We start from the raw sequence: 21892 nt of genomic DNA, 5'->3' as shown, positions 1-21892 counted from the left end.
TCTTAACATCATGAAGATTGGAAGCCTACCTCAGCCACTCCAAGACTGGCTGTTACTTTGATTTCTTCTTTCTTTTTGAAAGTTATGCTGATTTGCAGTCTTTCCCAAAACATCTTTGATTCATCATAAAACGTCCAAATCTTTTGGCAGATAAATTCCAAGTCTTTTTCTGCATATTAAATTTGATTCTCCAAGAAGATGTAATAACACTATTCTACTTTATACGTAACAAAACTGGTTTATTGTCACTCACTATCAAAACACACAGTCACAATTTCCAGGCACATATAGTGGTTGGTAGTCAGATAATCAAACTAACATGCCAAGCTAGATAACACTGTACTGTTTTTCAATCCCAGCTGGACAGTGTTCCACTTTCACAATTACCATGGTATGCACACAAAAGAAAAGCCTATCAGAAAAAACATCTTACAAATATTGTCATCTTCGGTTACTGACATTAACACAAATACATAAAGACACAGACCTCCTCAAGTCTCTCAGTCCTACAGAGACCTTCTCACAAGTCTCCATGGTCACAATATCCATTCACGACCACTCATTGTTGCTTTCCAACAGTAGCATATAACCTCTGATACAAACCGCCTTACACCTAAGGAAACAAAGATTCACATTTGCAGAGACTATCCCATGAAAATAAACAAGTCTACACAGGGTTCCAGACACCGAATTGGACCCACAAGCGCACCCAAAGCAAGGCACATTCATCTTTTCAACTGCCAGACCCTGCTCCAGTCTCTCGTGCCCAGGTAAGCTCGTGACCCCGCTCAGGGTCATTCTCACGGACTTTACCCAGGATGCCCCCGCTCACTGAGGCCTAAGTCCCTGGTCACGCTCCCCCTCCCTCTCCCCACCCCCCCGCCCCCGCTCTGGACTCCAGAATGCGTTCCTCAGCCTTCGCTGGGAACCTCTTAATTCGCCCAGAGCCATGCTAAAGACTACTGAGCCACTAGGCTCGACCAAGACTCGAACTATTCCTTCCACCTAAGACCAGAGATTCGGGTGCGCTTTGGAAAAGGCGTCTCTGATAGGCGGAGCCGAGTTGCATGCTGGGAGCATTCTGAAGGTCCAGGTTCCCAGCTTCTGGGGATTCGTCTGCCGCGGACTACATTTCCCAGAAGTCTCAGGGCACAGGACCTCTCGGGGCAGGGCGAGATTGCCTGCGGAGAGCGCCTGGAAGCGTCGGGCTCCGAGCCTCGGAGGATGTTCCTGCTCTTATTTCCCATGAGCCTCTGGGCCCAAACTAACCTCCGTTTCTGGGTCCCTTTCCGGTGTCTTCGAGATTTTTGGACTCTGCGCGGTGAGTTGGTCGCGTCCGAGGAAGTGATCAGCGCCGGGTGAGGGTGGGAGGGCTCAGCGGACTTCGCCAGAGCCTTGTCGGAACCAGCAGTGCGTGTGGGGGTGACACTGGGAGGCACTCGAGGTGAGAAGGCCCGGGCAGCGGACAGGGCGAGTCGTGTCCGGAGCCTCAAGCCTGTGTGCGAACGAGAGGCTGAGAAGGATGGTGTGTGACAGACGGCGTGACAGGGCCGGGGTGTGTCTCCCTAACGGTGTGTGCTATTGGGAATGTGTGACGGGGTCATGAAGTGCGTGACCTTGTTTGTAGGTGTGGTTTGCTTGGGCGGGATGCTCTAGGTTCCTTCTAGACTCTCTTAGGGGCTGCCAGAGTTAAGTGACCGCAGGAAAAGAATTCCAGGACTAAGCCCTAGAATGTACGTTTCCAGTAAGAAAGTACAGATCTAGTCTTGGGATGAAAATTTGACATCTGGACGTGTCCTCGTGACAGGCTCCTGGAAAGACATGATTGAGGAGGTCCCACAGGTAGGATTCCTAGAAAAATCACCTCCTTGGGGGACCGGCTACCTGTTTCAGCTCCACTACCAACAGACCTCTGTCCCCAAGAACTGCTGTCAACTCAATTCCAGTTTCCCTTTGAATTCCGTTTGTGTATGTGTGGATGACGGCAGATGTGGCCCTGGGGAGTGTTTTATTTTGTTTTGGTTTTAGTTAGGTTTGTCTGTGTTCCAAGAAATACTGGTGTCTCGTGATTTCTCCCCACCCGCTCCTGCTGTCCCTAACGCCCACCCCCCCCCCCCAACCCTAGTTGCTGCTGGGTTTCTGAGAAGGACCCTGAGAAGGACAGAATTGTTGCATATTTAGAAATTAAGGTTCAGGTGAATTTGTGTTTCTTTTTTATTCATAGTTACTTTTGTTTTTAGATCATGACGCTATTTGCTTTCCTTGACCAGAAATATCTTGACTATTTTTCAAGACACTTGACTAGTAGTGTCTATCTTGGGTCTTTCTTCTGGTGAATGACCCATCATGCTGGTACCTCCCTCTTCCCAGAGGCCCCCTATTGTCCTTTTCCTCAGTCAGTAGCCATCCGTTCATATGGCAAATTGTTCAAATCCTCCAGTACGTTTTCCCTTTCTAAGCAATTTTTTTTTTTTTTTTGGCCCTACCGCGTGGCACGCGGGATCCTAGTTTGCCGACCAGGGATGGAACCTGCCCCTCCCCCGTGCAGTGGAAGGGCGGAGTCTTAACACTGGACTGCCAGGGAAGTCCCTAAGCATTCTGATGGTATAGAAGCACACCACCTCCAAAAGGTGGGCTGGAGGTGGGATGTTAGGGCTTTATTTTAGACTATGATTACTTGAGGAGATTAGCATTTAGATGGTATCGAAAACAAATTATTTTTTATCTGTTCCACAGTCATGGTTTTCAAAGCAAGGCAAGGTAGGAGGGGATTGGTTATTTCAGGTAGTAAATTACAATGTTGTGAGGCTTTCAGGGGTGGGAATGTGATTGAGGTTTGAGCATGGTGTTGCCAAGTCCAAGCTCAAACTACTTGCCCCAGGACAGGCCGATAAATCGAGAGACAAGTTGTTGGGGCAAGGAATAGCGACTTTATTCAGAAAGCCAGCAGACTGAGAAGACGGTGGGCTCATGTCCCAAAGAAGCATCTGGCCTGAATTAGAATTCAGGCTTCTTTTATACTGAAAGGGGAGGGAGTGAAGTCAAACATTTCCTGGTTCCTGTCAGCCTCTGGAGGGGATGTGTTCATTTTTTCCTCCCTGTGGGCATTCGTAGGTGAATCTGGTCAGGATGTTTCCTGTGAGCTAAACAAAGGTATTTTAGCTTAATGCTCATTACCTGGGGGGTTTAGGTAGGGTTCCCAGTGATGGGCCATTATGTATAATTTAAGCTTATAGGCAACATATCTTTAGTGATTAACTTGTAATAGAACATAAAGGTTCTTCCCTATTACAGTAGTGGTTTGCAGTTTGTACCCACAAGGGCAGAGACTTTCAGATAATTTTTAGGTAGAAATCTGTAGCATTGCCAAACATGAGTTATTTCAGGTCCAATTCTGTGCAGGTTCTGAGAGGTAGTAACTGTGCTGTGGTTAAGAGTAAGGCTCTGGATCTAGAGCATCTGGATCCAGCTCTACCTGTTACTTGCTGTGTGAGTGTAAATAAACGACTCAGGCTCTCTGTGCCATGTCTACAAAATTGGAACAAAGTAATACCTACCTAATGGAGTTATAATGATGTAAGTTGAGTTCATATGTGTAAAGCTCCATAGAACAGTGCCTGCCCCATGATACAGGCTTAGTAAATATTAAGATTTGCTGTTATGTGGTGATTCTGGATCATTCCACATCAACTTTTTATAGATCAAAATATGAAGAGAGATAAAATGATTGTGGTGGGTGCTTGCAAGTTTGAAAAAGTTACCAGGGGCTCAAATGGTCTAGAACAGGAAATCTTAACCTGAGGTCTTCTTATTCCATTTATAAGCATCCAGGTGATCACAGATCCCTTGAAATAGAGACAGAATTTTTGTAAATATTTGTAAATTAATTTCTAAGTGGGCAGAGTGTCCCTAATTTCATGAGATTACCGAGTATGCATGACCCCAAAAAGATCTAGTTCCATTTGTCTGGAATAAGATTATAATAGCTTGGAAGGAACTTTTACAAATTTAGAATCCAATGACATGGAAACAGTTAAGTAAATGCAGTATACCGTTTGATGGAATAATATGCACCTAATAAACATTATGTTTATAAAGAATCAAAAGAAGGGAAAATGTAAATGATAAAATATCAAGCAATAGTTATAGTTATGGACAAAAATACTTAAGAATATTATGAGTTATATATGGATCCCATCCAATAAGAGAGAGTTTTGAAAGACATTTTTCAAGGATTGTATCCAAATGTTTTAAATTGACCATTCAGTGAAGAATTAGAGAGGTGTAGCCACACTTGTTAAGTATCTACTCTGTGCCAAATATTGTTCTGTTTATATGCATATATTTCCTTGCTGCGACTTTGAAGGGGACTTACATAATTTGTGTTCATTCACAGGAGAATCTTGACAGTGAAAGTGTCTCACTGTAGTGATGAGCTACAGCTACAAGATGTTGAAGAGCTGGTAGGTGTCATTTGTTTCAGACCCACCGATTTTCAGTGTTGGGCCTGTTTGTTCAGTTTTCCTAATGACTGAATTCCCTGTTACTCAGTTTTCTACTTTTGGAAATATCTTTATTTTTCTGATTATGGAGTTAATGCGGATGTGTTGCAAAAAATTCAGCAATCCAGGGAATGTATAGAGAAGGAAGTTAAAATTATATCCTGTAGAGCTAATCATCTCTAATATTTTGATGTATTTTTATTCATTTGCTTAAGGCAGGACAGGATCACTTAAGCACACCTGATCTAAAGCTTCTTTTTCCTTCTGCAGCTCTGGCTTTTCTGGACTCTGTGCTTCACCAGTAGAGGAACCCTATGGAGCATTAATTAGTTCCTGCAATTCTAGAACCATGACTGACGTAAGTTGGTATTTCTCTCTCCTTGAAGTGTTGTGATTTTTAGGTCATGTGAATCTTTTCCTGAATTAACCCTAAAGCTTTTTACTTAACAGAACCCCATGCCTGAACCTGCTTCTCGATTCCTTCTGTTCCAGTAAAGGATGATGCCAAAGAGCCCAGCGTCCTCCCTCTGTGCCTTTTCCAATCAGTGCCATCATATTCATTGAGCACATTACTCAACATCTCCTGCGATTCAGTCTTCCATCAAGAGCAGTGAAGGAATGGAGTCCTTTAAGGGAAATATTTGAGTGTCTGTCAAAGAATAATGTAAAGAAATATAGAGAACAATCAGCTCGCTTCTATTTGTATACAAGGAAAACCAACAGTAGATTGAGTTCATCTTTCAAAGGCACAAAGAGGATTTCATAGAAGAAGGAAAGAGGAGAGAATGAAAGACTGCAGACATTTGGAAAACAACAGTTTCTCTTTTTCAAGCTAAGATGCTGATTAGTTCATGTCCTATCTAGAAAAAAATGGCTGAAGTTCCCCAATTGTTTTTCTTTTTCAGGCTAAGATACAGCTAGGAAAGAAGTCGGTCAGGATACTCTGCCCTTAGCCAGCTGGATGGCCACCCACGAGAACAGTTTCAGTAGTCTGTGTATTATCTGGAAGAGCTTTGGTGTTTGACTGGGACGTATCCATGGCAGGCTGTCTTGGGTCTTGCCTTTTGTTATCACTTCCATCTTTGTTCGGCCAGGGCTGCCCCATTTCCCTTATCAGAATTTCTCATTCCCAAGACAGGTCTGCGGTGTGATGAGTTAGTGATCAGGGTCCCTTTGGACCACACAGGAAGACGTGGAACTTCTTCACAGACCTGAGTTTTCCAGAAAGACAAGATGGAATATGGGATTTCTTCGTCATAGCCTCAGTTTGTATGAGATCACATGCTTTGCAAGCTTTTAGGATTAGAGCGGGGAGTGAGTGGTTCTTTCCAGGGACTCCCTTATCAGTAAACACCAGTGTCAAAGTCTGTTTAGTTATTGACCAGGATGTGACATCTGTGTTGTGTCTGATATACTCTATCAGTATCCTCCAACTCGGGAACAAGGAATGTGTTAAGCAGCAGGTGGTTGATGTTACCATGTAAAAAGATGATCCAGATTCTTAAGTACTGGCTGATAATAGACTCCTAGAATTAAAATCTTGGAAGTTTTGTTCAACCTGAATGTATAATAGTCATTAATCTCATATATCCACATGATGAACTGAATTGCAGGTAATAAAAACATTTTACATATCCGATTCATCATAATAAGAAAAAATGCTGATGATATAATCTCACCGCATGCTTCACTTGAGGCTTAATGATAATCCTTAATTGAAATCATTTTTCTAAAATAAGAGATTTTGTAGAACATTGGGAAAAAAAGTTTTTATGTGTTTTTGGTATTTCTTAAAGGGAAAAGATGGTGTAGCAGTTCACATTTATAAAGAATTTATGAGACTTCCCTGGTGACACACTGGTTAAGAATCCGCCTGCCAATGCAGGGGACATGGGTTCGAGCCCTGGTCCAGGAAGATCCCACATGCCGCGGAGCAACTAAGCCCGTGTGCCACAACAACTGAGCCTGCACTCTAGAGTCCACGAGCCATAACTGCTGAAGCCCGCGCGCCTAGAACCCGCGCACCACAACGAAGAGTAGCCCCCGCTCGCCGCAACTAGAGAAAGCGCGCACAGCAACGAAGACCCAACGCAGCCATAAATAAATAAATAAATAAATAAGAATTTATGAAGCAGGCACTTAGCAGGTTGTCTGTATGTATAGACACCCATAAACGCCCCCATCCCCTTCCCCCAACACTATTTTTATTTAATAGAAGAGAAACATTATTTTATGCATTATCAGACAGATCTGGATAGCTGAGTTACCTCACAGTATCCAGGAAGTTCTGCTGTAATAGGTTTCTTTTAGAACATGTAGACACTCTGCTTTAGTCATACTAATTTCTTTACTTTTCCCTACCCATACGTCTCACAGGCTTCCAGCCGACTGGATCGTTATATTTTCCTCTTCTTATAGTTTATACTTCATACTCCTCTTTTTTCCTCTTGGAAATAGTTTCTAAATTTCTTTAATTTCACAAGTAATGTGTGGGTTTTTGGTTTTAGGGCTTGGTGACATTCAGGGATGTGGCCATTGACTTCTCTCAGGAGGAGTGGGAATTCCTGGACCCTGCTCAGAGAGACTTGTACGTGGATGTGATGTTGGAGAACTATAGCAACTTGTTCTCACTGGGTAAGTTCATCTGCCTGAAATAGTTTAGAATCTCCTTTCTGGAACATCAGCTTTCTGCACTAGGAATTGCAGGGCTGTCTTTGAAGAAACCAGGTGAATTTCTCCTCCGTGTTCTCAAAGGAATGTTTTGGTATTTGTTGGCTTAGAAATGGGTTCATTGAGCACCTCGATCATCCCATCCCTCAGTAAGCTTCAACCTTCCTCTGGCCCTTTCTGTAATGGCCTCTCTTCTTTAATGACCAAAGAGCTGGATTTGCATTATGGGGTCTTTATTTCATAACCACCGTCAAAGAAACCAGATTTCATACTGTGTTTAGCTTCAACATTTCTATAGATGATCTGTGTCCTTGCTACTCAAAGTGTGGTTCTTTTTTTTAAAATAAATTTATTTATTTTCTATTTACTTATCTTTTGGCCGCGTTGGGTATTCATTGCTGCACGTGGGCTTTCTCTAGCTGCCTGCGGCCGGGGAGGGTTACTCTTCGTTGAGGTGCAGGGGCTTCTTATTGCGGTGGCTTCTCTTGTTGTGGAGCAGGGGCTCTAGGCACGCAGGCTTCAGTAGTTGTGGCACGTGGGCTCAGTAGTTGTGGTGTGCGGGCTTAGTCGCTCTGCGGCATGTGGGATCTTCCTGGACCAGGGATCGAACCCGTGTCCCCTGCATTGGCAGACGGATTCTTAGCCACTGCGCCACCAGGGAAGTCCTGAAAGTGTGGTTCTTTTGTATTAGGAACCATAGAAAGGCCAGAGCAGAGTTAGTGAAGGAGAGGGTACCAAGAAGTGAGTCAGGGAGACAGGCAGGATCCAGGTGACAGGCAGCATTGTTGGTTTTGGGGAAGAATGTGGATTGTTCTCTTAGTGGTTAGAAGCCATGATTTGCTTTATGTGGGGTTTTAATTTTTTTATTGTTAAGCATTACACAAATATCTATCATCAGCTTCTTCTGAGGCTTGTTAGAGTAACTTTTTTTTTTTAATTAATTAATTAATTAATTTTTGGCTGCATTGGGTCTTTGTTGCTGCGTGCGGGCTTTCTCTAGTTGCGTCAAGAGGGGGCTACTCTTCATTGTGGTGCTTGGGCTTCTCCTTGCAGTGGCTTCTCTTGTTGTGGAGCACGGGCTCTAGGCGCATGGACTTCAGTAGTTGTGGCATGTGGGCTCGGTAGTTGTGGCTTGTGGGCTCTAGAGCACAGGCTCAGTAGTTGTGGCACACTGGCTTAGTTGCTCCGCAGCATGTGGGATCTTCCTGGACCAGAGATCGAACCCGTGCCCCTGCACTGGCAGGCGGATTTTTTTTTTTTTTCATAGCTTTATTGGACTATGATTGCCTTACAATGTTGCGTTAGTTTCTGTTGTACAGCAAAGTGAATCAGCTATAAGTATACATATCCCCTCCCTCTTGAACCTCCCTCCCATCCTCCCTGTCCCACCCCTCTAGGTCGTCACAAAGCATGGAGCTGATCTCCCTGTGCTGTGCAGCAGCTTCCCACTAGCCATCCATTTTACATTTAGAAGTGTGTATATGTCAGTGCTACTCTCTCACTTCATCCCAGCCCCCAGCCCCCTACTCCCACCCTGGCCCCATGTCCTCAAGTCTGTTCTCTAAGTCTGCATCTTTATTCGGCAGGTGGATTCTTAACCACTGCACCAGCAGGGAAGTCCCCGGGGCTTGTTAGAAATGCAGCTCGTCGAGTCCTACCCCAGAGCTGCAGAACAGAATCTACATTTACACAAGATCCCCAGGTGATTTTTATGCATACTAAAGAATCGCTGCTCTTTGTTATATTCTGACCCATGTATGGGGAGTACAGCTAGAAACAGGATCCTGACATACTCTGGCTTTCAAAAGAGCCTCTCCAATTTATGTAGCAGTGGATTGAATGAACAGAAATTCATACTAAGTGAATACGTTCCTTTACTTCCAACATATTTGAAGTTGAAAGTTACAGTCTGTGAACTTTGCACTTTACAAAGTTAAATCCTACACTAAGTTAAATCCTAGAAATGTCTCACAAAACTTGTTTCCACTTAAGCAAAATAACAACAGTAACAATAATAATGATAATAGTTAACATTGTGCTTACTATAAACCAGGCCCTGTTCTAAGCAGAGCAAATACATGAAGTTATTTAACTTTTACAGGATCCCCGTGAGGTAGGTACTATTTTTAACCCTTTTTATAGATGAGATTACTGAGGCACATACAGTTTAAGTGCCCTCCCAAGGTCACACAGCTGGTGGGGATGCAGTGGCAACAACTGAACCTAGGAAGTCTGGCTCCAGAATCTGTGTTCTTAACCACTGTGTTCTGTTTGCTCTAAAGAGATAGAACCTGAATGAGTCTAAAACAAGATCATTTTCCTACTTATATGATCTCATGTTCTTCATTCCCACCATCCTTCTCTTCTCTGAAGTCTTCATCAATATTATTTTTACCTTTACTTTATTGCAAATTTAACCAAATGTTTTGCCCTTATAATTAAAAAAAAACACACAACAAAACCCTTACACCATTTGGCATTTCTTTTCTTGCAAACACACACTCCATTTCTAAGCCAGATATGATGACATTATTGGAGCAAGGAGAAGAGCCCTGGGTAGTTGAGGGGTGGGTGGGGTACAAGAAGTTGCATTACAGGAAGGCAAAGGCAGGAGGGAACCATCAGTGCAGGAACGACCTCACAGGTCACAGAGGAGGAGAAGGGGGAACAGCTGGGATGGTATTTGGAAACTCCTTATGAAGGACCAAGGCCTGGGAGGAGATAGAGATCTCAGTTTGAGCTACAAAAGGAACTTCATCTTCATCTCATTTCCCAGGCTCCTTGTTTTTCTTCTTATAATTCCCCCCCATTTCAGTGAGGAAGGTGTTCTTTTTTGTTCCCAATGGAACCATTTTACTTACATGTTGGATGCAGGTGCTTTCCAGCTCTTTTGCATTTGTGTGTGTATGTGAATGAATATACATATTCATTCATAAATTCTTCAAACATTTGGAGTGCCTACTCCTTGCCAGGCATTGTACTGGGCACTATTAATACAATCAGGAACAAGATTGATAAGTTGCTTATTCTCATGCACTTTATGTAGTTGAGGAGAAACATAAAATAAGTAAACAAGTAGATAAATAGTATCATGTAATGAAACATGTTGTTCAGGAGAGGCAAACAGCGTAAGAGAATAGAAAATGATGAGAATTGAAAGGGCCAATTCAGATAAGATGGTCAGGGAAAGCTTTCTTGAATAGAGACATGAAGCCTGGGATCAAGTTATATGAATACCTGGGGGCGGAATATATCAATCACAGTGAATGGCAAAGGCCCTAAGGTTGGTAAGGAACTTTATTGGAGGAACTCTAAGAAGGCCAGGGTAGAGTTAGTAAAGGAGCATGTGCTAAGAATTTGGGTCACGGAGATAGGCAAGGGCTAGACAGTATACAGTTTTGGGGGTTTTGTCTTAAGAATATATATATTTTTAGATTATATTCCATTATAGGTTATTACAAGATATTGAATATAGTTCCTTATGCTGTACAGTAAATCCTTGCTGTTTATTCTGTGTATAGTAGTTTGTATCTGTTAATCCTATATTCCTAATTTATCCCCCCCCCCCACTTTCCCCTTTGGTAACCATAAGTTTTCAATGTCTGTGAGTCTGCTTCTGTTTTGTATATAGATGCATTTGTACTATTTCTTAGATTCCACATATAAGTGATATCATATAATATTTGTCTTTCTCTGACTTACTTCACTTAGTATGATATTCTCTAGGTCCATCCATGTTGCTGCAAATGGCAATATTTCTTTCTTTTTTATGGCTGAGTAATATTCCATTGTGTATATACACCACATCTTTTAAAACGAATTGTCTATTGATGGGCACTTGGGTTGTTTCCATGCCTTGGCTATTGTAAATAGTACCACTATAAACATTGGGGTGCATGTATCTTTCTGAATTGGAGTTTTCATCTTTTTGGAATATATGCCCAGGATTGGGATTACTGGATCATATGGTAGCTCTATTTTTAGTTTTTTAAGAAACCTCCATACTGTTTTCCATAGTGAGTGCACCAATTTATATTCCTACCAACACTGTATGAGGGTTCCCTTTTCTCCACACCCTCTCCAGCATTTATTATTTGTAGACTTTTTGAGGGTGGCCATTCTGACCAGTGTGAGGTGATACCTCATTGCAGTTTTGGCTTGCATTTCTCTAGTACTTACTGATGTTGAGCATCCTTTCATGTGCCTGTTGGCCATCTGTATGTCTTCTTTGGAAAAATGTCTATTTAGGTCTTCTGCCTATTTTTTGATTGGGTTGTGTTTTTTTTTTAATACTGATTTGTTTGAGCTGTTTGTATATTTTGGAAATTAACCCCTGTTGGTCGCATCATTTGCAAATATTTTCTCCCACTCTGTATGTTGTCTTTTCATTTTGTTGATTTATTTTGTTATGCAAAAGCTTTTAAGTTTGATTAGGTCCCATTTGTTTATTTTTGCTTTTATTTCTCTTGCCTTGGGAGACTGGTCTAAGAAAATATTTCTACGATTTATGTCCAGGAATGTTTTGCCTGTTTCTCTTCTAGGAGTTTTATGGTGTCATGTCTTAATATTTACGTCTTTAAACCATTTTGTATATGGTGTGAGGGAGTGTTCTGATTTCATTGATTTACATGTAGCTGTTCAGCTTTCCCAACACCACTGTTGAAGAGACTGTCTTTTTTTCACTGTATGTCTTGTCTACTTTGTCGTAGATTAATTGACCGTAGATGGATGGGTTTATTTCTGGGCTCTCTATTCTGTTGCATTGATCAATATGTCTGTTTTTGTACTAATACCATGCTGTTTTGATTATTGTAGCTTTGTAATATTGTCTGAAGTCTGGAAGAGTTATGCCTCCAGCTGTTTTTCCTCTCAGGATTACTTTTTCAATTCTGGGTCTTTTGTGGTTCTGTATAAATTTTAGGATTATTTGTTCTAGTTCTGTGAAAACTGAGACAAACAACAATAAAAACACAACTTACAAATGAATGGGAAGCACCAAAGCAGTTCTAAGAAGTTCACAGTGATACAGGCTTTCCTCAAGATATAAGAAAAATTTCAAATAAACAACCTAACCCACCACCTAAAAGAATTAGAAAAAGAAGAACAAACAAAACCCAAAGTCAACAAGAGGAAGGACACAATAAAGATCAGAGAGGAAATAAATAAAAAAGAGATCAAAACAACAATAGAAAAGGTCAATAAAACCAGGAGCTGTTTTTTTGAAAAGATAAACAAAATCAACAAACCTCTTGCCAGGCTCACCAAGAAGAAAAGAGATACAACCCAAATAAATGAAATAAGAAATGAAAGAGGAGAAACAACAACCAATACCATGAAAATACAAAAAATCATAAGAGAATACTATGAACAGTTATATGCCAACAAATTGGACAACCTAGAAGAAATGGACAAGTTTCTAGAAACATACAGCCTGCCAAAACTGAATCAAGAAGAAGCAGATAACTTGAAGAGACTGATCACTAGAAATGAAGTAGGATCTGTAATTTAAAAAAACTCCATGCAAACAAAAAGTCCAGGACTGGATGGCTTCTCTGGGGGATTATACCAAACATACAAAGAAGAACTTCTACCTATCCTTCTCAAACTACTCCAAAAGATTGAAGAGGGAATGCTTCCAAATTCATTCTATAAAGCCGTCATCACCTTGATACCAAAACCGGACAAAGACACTACAAAAAAAGAAGATTACAGGCCAATATCATTGATGAATATAGATGCAAAAATTCTCAACAAAATATTAGCAAACTGAATCCAACAATATATAAAAAGGATCATACTCCATGGTCAGTTGGATTCGTTCCAGGGTCGCAAGGCTGGTTCAACATATGCAAATCAATCACTGTGATACATACACCACATTAACCAAAAAAAAGAGGAAAACCACATGATCATCTCAATAGACACAGAAAAAGCATTTGATAAAATTCAACATCCGTTCTTGATAAAAACTCTCACTAAAGTGGGTATAGAGGGAACATATCTCAACATCATAAAAGCCATTTACAACAGACCCACAGCCAACATATCAATAGTATTCAGTGGTGAAAAGCCTTCTCACTAACTTCAGGAACCAGACAAGGATGCCCACTCCCACCACTTCTATTCAACAAAGTATTGGAAGTCCTAGCCACAGAATTCAGACAAGAAAAAGAAATAAAAGGTATCCAAATTGGAAGGGAAGAGGTAAAATTGTCACTATTTGCAAATGACACAATACTCCATATAAAGAACCATAAAGACTTCACACAAAAACTATCAGAACTAAAAAATAAATTCAGCAAGGTAACAGGATGCAAAATTAGTATACAGAAAATGTTGCATTTCTTTATACTAACAGTGAAATACCAGACACACAGACACTTGTCCTTACTCTGCTTGCATTCTGACTCCTGACATAGGACAACCCTTTTATACTGAAACCCTCCTCATGCTGGTTGACCTTTAGTACCCTGCTCTGGGGCTTCATTTTATTAAATCTTGATCCTTGAGGATACATTTTTAGAATATTCTGTATGATGAAATGGGAAGTCTCCATTAAGCTCTTTTGCTGTATACTAAGGTGCAGTGGTTGCCTTGAGGGAAACCACCTGTGCCAATGTTTGAATTGTGAGTTAAACTAGCTGCTTTTTTCATGGAACACAGTTTTGGTTTTGGTTTTGGTTTTTTTTCCCTTGGAAGAATGAGACAAACTATGGTTCTTTAGGCTTGGGTATTTGGAAAACATTTTCTTGTAAATGAGCCTGTCACTTTAAGAACAACTGAAAGTATTTGTTGCCAATGATAAAATTCAAAATTTTAAGTAAAAATTAGAATTGTATGAAGCTTATATCTATTATTTTGAGATTTACAGCTTCCCAATAAATAAAAAAATTTCTGGTGAGGTGATATTATTAACGTGATTTTTTGATATCATGTAATGAAATATGTCAACATTTCAAAGATCTGCATAACTCAGTGAACCACTGTTTTTCAGATAACCAGTACATAGTACAAAATTATGCATGGATAAAAAATCATCCAAAGTGCAATGGATTTTAATGTAATGTAGTATGAAAAGTTCACCGGTATGGTTGCATATTCCACATTGGAACTAATCTTTAAGAAACCACCACGTCTCAATTTTTACTGTAGTATCAAAGAATAACACCCAAAATTACCTGAACAGGTTCATAGACTATTCTGCCATTTTACAATTACACATCTGTGAGAGGCTGGATTTTCTTCATATCCTTCAACCAAAATAGCATTGTTACAGATTGAATGCAGAAGCAGATGTGAGAATCCAGTTGTCGTCTGTTATACCAGATATTAAAGAGATTTGCAGAAGATTAAAACAATAATTCATTAATTTTTTTGTTTGGGAAAATCTAATTATTTAATATTATTTGTTAACATTTAATGATTTATTGTCACTTTAAAATAATTAATAAATCTTTAAATTTCTATTTTAATTTCTAATGTGGTAAATATCAAAAGATATAACCCACATAAACAAAACCTCTTTTGGGTTCTCAGTGCTTTTTTTTTAAACATCTAAAAAGAAGTTAAACCTGTATTCATTTACTAACACTGTTAAGCATAACACTTAAAACATTCAAGTCCAGGTAATTATAATACAAGCCCAATTCAATTTTTTTTTTTCCTGTATGCGGGCCTCTCACTGTTGTGGCCTATCCCGTTGCGGAGCACAGGCTCTGGACGCGCAGGCTTAGTGACCATGGCTCACGGGCCCAGCCGCTCCGCGGCATGTGGGATCCTTCCAGACCGGGGCACGAACCCGTGTCCCCTGCATCGGCAGGCGGACTCTCAACCACTGCACCACCAGGGAAGCCCCCAATTCAAATTTGTTGACCTATTTGTTGATGCTAAGTTGTACAAAACTGTACTCCTTTTAGTTGACATTTGGTCATCTCAAAGTAGTTGTAATATTAGGTTGGTCAATTTAAATACTGTGGCTTCCTTTTGGATATACACACAGTCTTTACACCCAAATGTAAATGTATACAAAGCAATAAGACATTGTTAAATAAAAGAGCAATAGTTAGTGCAGTTTAATTCATGATTAAAATTACTTCCCACAATCACATCCACAGTACTCATCCACCATTTAATAGCTCAACCAAAATATTATACAATCACCAATAGGCAAAAATACTAGATTTGTATATTTTGTATTTCAAATATACTTATGCATGTGCAAGCAAGGGATTTACCAATATTTAAGAGTATAAGAGATACTGAGACCAAAAAATTTGAGAACTACTTCTCCAGGGTGTGGTTCTTACTTTCAGTATATGGCCTTTGAGAGGCATCAGATAAATGCTTGAGGGTGTTCACTGAGGTCTTTCCATTCAGGTTGGGTTGGCACTCCAGTGTACAACCTCTAGAATCTCTGAGAGTACCCCAGTCACATTGTGGAGAGGCATCTTGTGGATGCATAACGACATTCGGTTACAGATCCAAGGGAGAATCCCTGTATAGATTCCCGGAACTTCTTTGCATGACTTCTTTCTCTGATAAATCTTGAACCACAAATTCCAGTCACCTGAGCAGCCCTGAACTCAGATCCTAATATCCTTTGCCCAGTGACTTGACTAGTGGAAGGGCACATTTTGGTTTAAGAGATCATTTACACAGGAAGATGAGGGACTTGTTAAAGTGATCTTTGTGGAATCCTCCAGAAAACTGTCATATCAGAACATTAATATCACAAGAACTGAAAAATCAAAGCTGAGTTTGTTGTTGGACAGGGGAGAGGCTTGTGCTTAGGAATTCAGTAAGTCTCCTGATTGAGTTCACTTATGGGTATTCTTTTCAATTTGTCTTTATTTCTACTATAAAGGGCTTTTTTCTGGTAAAGGCAATAAAATGTGTGGTTTTCTTGTTTTCTTTCAGAGTTGGAGTCAACATATGAGACCAAAAATACATTTGCAAAAAAGGACATTTTTGAAATAAATTTTCCCCAACAGGAGATAAAGGAAAGAAGTAAAACCCTTGGCTTTGAGGCATTCCTTTTCAAAAATAATTGGAAGTGTAAGAGAAGATTTGAGGGCCTCCAGGGACATCAAGAGGGATACTTCAATCAAATGATAATCAGCTATGAAAAAGTGCCCACTTACAGAAAACATAAATCTCTTACTGCACATCAAAAAATTCATAATCAAGAGAAACCCTACGTTTGTAAGGAATGTGGGAAGGCTTGTAGTCATGGCTCAAAACTTGTTCAACATGAGAGAATTCATATGGCTGAAAAACATTTTGAATGTAAAGAATGTGGGAAAGACTTTTTAAGTGCCTATCAACTCACTGTGCATCAGAGATTTCATACTGGTGAGAAACCTTATGAATGTAAGGAATGTGGGAAGACCTTTAGTTGGGGATCAAGCCTTGTTAAACATGAGAGAATTCATACTGGCGAGAAGCCCTATGAATGTAAAGAATGTGGGAAGGCCTTCAGTCGTGGCTATCACCTTACTCAACATCAGAAAATTCATATTGGTGTGAAATCTTATGAATGTAAAGAATGTGGAAAGGCCTTTTTTTGGGGCTCAAGCCTTGCTAAACATGAGATAATTCATACAGGTGAGAAACCTTATAAATGTAAAGAATGTGGGAAGGCCTTCAGTCGTGGCTATCAACTTACTCAGCATCATAAAATCCACACTGGTAAGAAACCTTATGTATGTAAAATATGTGGAAAGGCTTTTTGTTGGGGCTATCAACTTACTCGACATCAGATATTTCATACTGGCAAGAAACCCTATGAATGTAAGGAATGTGGGAAGTCTTTTAATTGTGGCTCAAGTCTGGTTCAACATGAGAGAATCCATACTGGTGAGAAACCCTATGAATGTAAAGAATGTGGAAAGGCCTTTAGTCGAGGCTATCACCTTACTCAACATCAGAAAATCCATACTGGTGAGAAACCCTTTGAATGTAAAGATTGTGGGAGGGCCTTTAGTTGGGGTTCAAGCCTTGTTAAACACGAGAGAATCCATACTGGTGAGAAATCCTATGAATGTAAAGAATGTGGAAAGGCCTTTGGTAGTGGCTATCAACTTACTCGACATCAGATATTTCATACTGGCAAGAAACCCTATGAATGTAAGGAATGTGGGAAGACTTTTAATTGTGGCTCAAGTCTGGTTCAACATGAGAGAATCCATACTGGTGAGAAACCCTATGAATGTAAAGAATGTGGAAAGGCCTTTAGTCGTGGCTATCACCTTACTCAACATCAGAAAATCCATACTGGTGAGAAACCTTTTAAATGTAAGGAATGTGGGAAGGCCTTTAGTTGGGGTTCAAGCCTTGTTAAACATGAGCGGGTTCATACTGGTGAGAAATCCTATGAATGTAAAGACTGTGGGAAGGCCTTTGGTAGTGGCTATCAACTTCATGTTCATCAGAGATTTCATACTGGCAAGAAACCTTATCAGTGCAAGGAATTTGGAAAGACATTTACTTGTGGCTCAAGCTATGTTCAACATGAAAGAACTAATAATAATGATAAACCCTACAAATATAAAGAATGTGGGGAAGTCTTTATATGGACAGCTTACTCAAATAAGACAATTGATACTGGTGAAACTTTATGATTGAAGAGATGTGAAAGAACATATTTTTGTGTGTGTACAGACAACTTACTTAACATGAGGAGAAGTCTTACTCTTGAGAAACCTTATTAATGTAGGGAATGTGCAAAAGCCTTACCTGTGTATGGACAATTCACTTGATACCAGAAAATTCATACTAGTGAGAAATATTTTGAACATGAGGAATATGAAAAGTCCTTTAGACTTCTGTATGATCTTATTGAACATCTATACTGATGTGAAGCCATTTAAATGTAGGGAATGTGTAAAGATCTTTAATTCATGGTGCAATGTCTCATAAACATTGGAAAAATTATGCTCATTACTCTTTAAGGGAAGGATCTAAATTTAATTTGGTTCTTGCCCTGCATATCAGAGAATTCATACTGCTGTGAAATCCTGTGAATTTAAGGAATGTGGGAAGACTTGTAGACATGGTAAACATCTTAGAATACATCAGGGAATTCATCCAAATGAGAAATCCTTTGAATTAAAATTGTAGGAAGGCTTTTAGACAAGTGCTACTCAAACTATTGGCCAGAGACTTTTTGCCAGTCCACAGAATTGTTACCTGTCAATCATGAGATAAATGCAGAAAGTGAGAGTAAGTGTCTGGAAACTTTTATAGCAATTTGATATTGCCATAACATCATTATATTTTACAAAAGTATCAGTCGATGAATGATTGGAAATTAAAAACAAAAAGTTTGTCCTTTCCTAGATAATTTGAGAGACAGCATTCACACTTTTTAAAACATGAGACAAGTCGCAATGTGACTTAATTAGAACAAGAAATCCCTCCCTTGTTACCTCCCTGGTTAAAGTAGCAGAATATTCATTCCATAGGAAGATTTGGCTAATGTGGGAATCACAATTTCCTTCTGCGCATAAGAGCATAGAGAATTTATACCAGATATGTTGATTTAGTGAATGTATAGAAGCTTTCCAACACTATTCAGTCTTTGTTAAACTTCAGCAAACTCTTCCTAGAGAATAACCCTGTTAATATCACACATGTAGGAAACACCTTATCTATGGCAGAAGCCATACTTTTTTTAATTTTTCAGTACACGGGCCTCTCACTGTCGCGCCCCCACCCCCACCCCGTCGCAGAGCACAGGCTCCGGATGCGCAGGCTCAGCGGCCATGGTTCACGGACCTAGCCGCTCCGCGGCATGTGGGATCTTCCTGGACCGGGGCATGAACCCGTGTCCCCTGCATCGGCAGGCGGACTCTCAACCACTGCACCACCAGGGAAGCCCAACCATGCTTATTTTTATCACCATTCTACCTCCTTATTACTTGTGGGATGTTGGGCAAACTGCTTATCCCCTCTGGGCATCATGTTTAAAATGCTCGTGATGGTAGCTCTGTAATAGTGCTGTTGTAGAGATTGGATGGATGTAGTATGGGTCAAATCCTTGGAAGAGTATCTAGTATGTAGCCTGTGCTCAATACATACTATTCTTATTATCATCATCATAAATATTATTACTGGCGAAGTCTTAGGAGAGGAATGCCCATTTCGTATAATTAATTAAGAAAAGTACCCATAACCACTCATCCATTTGAATTTCAGTTAGTGCATTCTGGATAAAAGACCTAGTAAAATGTAAAGAATTTGAGAGAATTTTTACTCATAATTTATCCCTTAAGCTGCATCAAAAATTAAGACTAAAAAGAAACATTTTGGATTTAGTAAGTGTTAAGATGTTGGGATTATACCTGGAGAAGAATCAGAGAGAAATGTGAAGCAGTTTGCTGTAATGAATCCCAACAGACAAGTAGTAATTAAAATTCTCCACTCACTTTTCGAGGTAAATTAGAAATTAAAGAGAACAAAAAGAAAACTGTCCATTTTGGAATTCTTTACCAAAAGTTTATTATGATCATTTTTTAGACATTCAGAAAAATGTAAAGGACAGTATAATGAACATCCATCTACTCTCTACATGGAATCAAGAATTCTAAACATTTGGCCATTTTTGCTTTCTGAATATATATTCACGCATGGCATTTGGTTGTCATGTCTCTAGATTTTAGTCTTGAACAGACTTTTTGAAGATTTCAGGAAAGCTATTTTATAGAATGCCATACATTCTAGATTTTGTTTGTTCTCTCATAGTGAAATTTAATTTGTACCTCTATCCTTCATATCTCTCATAAAATCAAGTTAGAGTTACAGGATTAAACATTTTCCACCAGAACAGTTCATAGGAGGTGACATGTAATTTTATTGAAAGACATCATAAGCAATTAATATCCATTTTCCCCACTATCACCAATGCTACGTTTGATCATTAAGATGGTGATTGCTGGACTTCCCCAGTGGCGCAGTGGTTAAGAATCTGTCTGCCAATGCAGGGGACATGGGTTCGATCCCTGGTCCAGGAAGATCCCACATGCCACAGAGCAACTAAGCCCATGCGCCACAACTACTGAGCCTGCGCTCTAGAGCCCGCAAGCCACAACTACTGAGTCCATGCGCTGCAACTACTGAAGTCCATGTGCCTAGAGCCCATGCTTCACAACAAGAGAAGCCATCGCAATGAGAAGCCTGCACACTGCAACGAAGAGTAGCCCTTGTTCCCTGCAACTAAAGAAAGCCCGCATGCAGCAACGAAGACCCAACACAGCCAAAAATAAAATAAAATAAATAATAATTTTTTAAAAAAAGATGGTGACTGCTAGAGTTCTCCATTATAAAGATCCATTATACAACTAGTAGGATTAGTGAACCTTGGTCAGCTACTTTTGGGAATGTATAATCATATGTATGTATAAGTTCTGAATCAAAGAGAAAATTGAAACAATTAGAGTTTTTGCAGAAAACAATGATAATGAAATGATTGTATATTGGAGCTTGCAGGATGTCCCTGAAGCTCTACTAAGTGGAAAAGTAATACCATTGTTAATATGTCTTGGAGGAACCAAGATGCATCTGGCCCAGATGGAGGGCCAGAACTATATACCTTGTTTCCCCCAGTATCTACATGGTTCCTGTCACACTGAACTAAGAAGCTAGAAAAATAACAAATCCTAAACCAAAATACAGAAGCAATCAATATAGCTAAAATTTGAGATTAATGATTAGGAATTAAAGCAGTAGTCCTTGATCATTATTCTTCTGTGAAAAATCCACTAACCTCAACTAGACTTTGATAAATCTGAACAAGGAAAAATCAAGAAAATTGGCAACATTGTAGAATCATGAATAAGAAAGGAGATATAATTATAGATATGGAGTTTTTTTTTAATTTAAGGCAGTACAATATATTTAAACCTATTTGGACGAATAAACAAAGGAAAAGGCTGAAAAAATTGGTCCAGGATCTCCCTTTTAGAAAAAAACACTTGGAAATTGTCATCTCCTTAGGTAAAAATTTCAAGATGAAAATAGCTAAAAATTTTACTAACTCATCTTACCTGGACAACATAAATCCAGTAACAAAACTAAATGGAGATACCCTCTAAAAAGCAAAAGCTAGATTAACTGAATTTAGGTAAATGTAAAAATTCTAATTAAAATATCAGCAAGCAGGGCTTCCCTGGTGGCGCGGTGGTTGAGAGTCCGCCTATCGATGCAAGGGATATGGGTTCGTGCCCCGGTCCGGGAGGATCCCACATGCTGCGGAGCGCCTGGGCCCGTGAGCCGTGGCCGCTGAGCCTGCGCGTCCGGAGCCTGTGCTCCGCAACGGGAGAGGCCACAGCAGTGAGAGCCCCGCGTACCGAAAAAAAAAAAAAAAAAAAAAAAATATCAGCAAGCAGAATCCACATGTAAGATGTAAGACTGTGCAATAGAAAATATATGGGATATCCAGACCCAAAAGTTTCTGGTTTAAATGGAAATATAAGCTAACTGACAAAAAATGGAATCAGCACAACTGTAATTCCTTCTGATAGTTTCTTAGACCTGTATGACTCTTAGAGCAGGAAATCACACACAGCGACTTAATTCTAAGATGAATTTTAATATTTAGAAATCAGAAGGCATCTCAAAGTTGGTGGCTTCTCACATTCACTTTCATCTGGGTGGCTGTCATGATTTGGTGCTAGCATCAAAGCATATTAGTTATGATGAAATAGAAGTGTGTTTATATACTC

At 39.9% G+C, this 21892-nt stretch overlaps 1 protein-coding gene across 1 annotated transcript; it reads left to right on the top strand.

The window, feature by feature from the left end:
- The first annotated feature begins 1273 nt into the window (after positions 1–1273).
- ZNF283 (zinc finger protein 283) lies at positions 1274–20424 on the top strand. The gene is made up of 5 exons (XM_059999565.2): positions 1274–1321; positions 4397–4463; positions 4773–4860; positions 7010–7136; positions 16089–20424. Exons 2-5 carry the CDS (start codon positions 4432–4434, stop codon positions 17789–17791), a joined length of 1950 nt encoding a protein of 649 aa, XP_059855548.1. The 5' UTR covers positions 1274–1321; positions 4397–4431; the 3' UTR covers positions 17792–20424.
- The last annotated feature ends 1468 nt before the right edge of the window (positions 20425–21892 follow it).

This window comes from Delphinus delphis, chromosome 20 (assembly GCF_949987515.2).
Source record: "Delphinus delphis chromosome 20, mDelDel1.2, whole genome shotgun sequence".
Lineage (NCBI taxonomy): Eukaryota > Metazoa > Chordata > Mammalia > Artiodactyla > Delphinidae > Delphinus > Delphinus delphis.
Note: the sequence above shows the minus strand (reverse complement) of the source record. Positions and strands in the feature narration are given on the sequence as shown.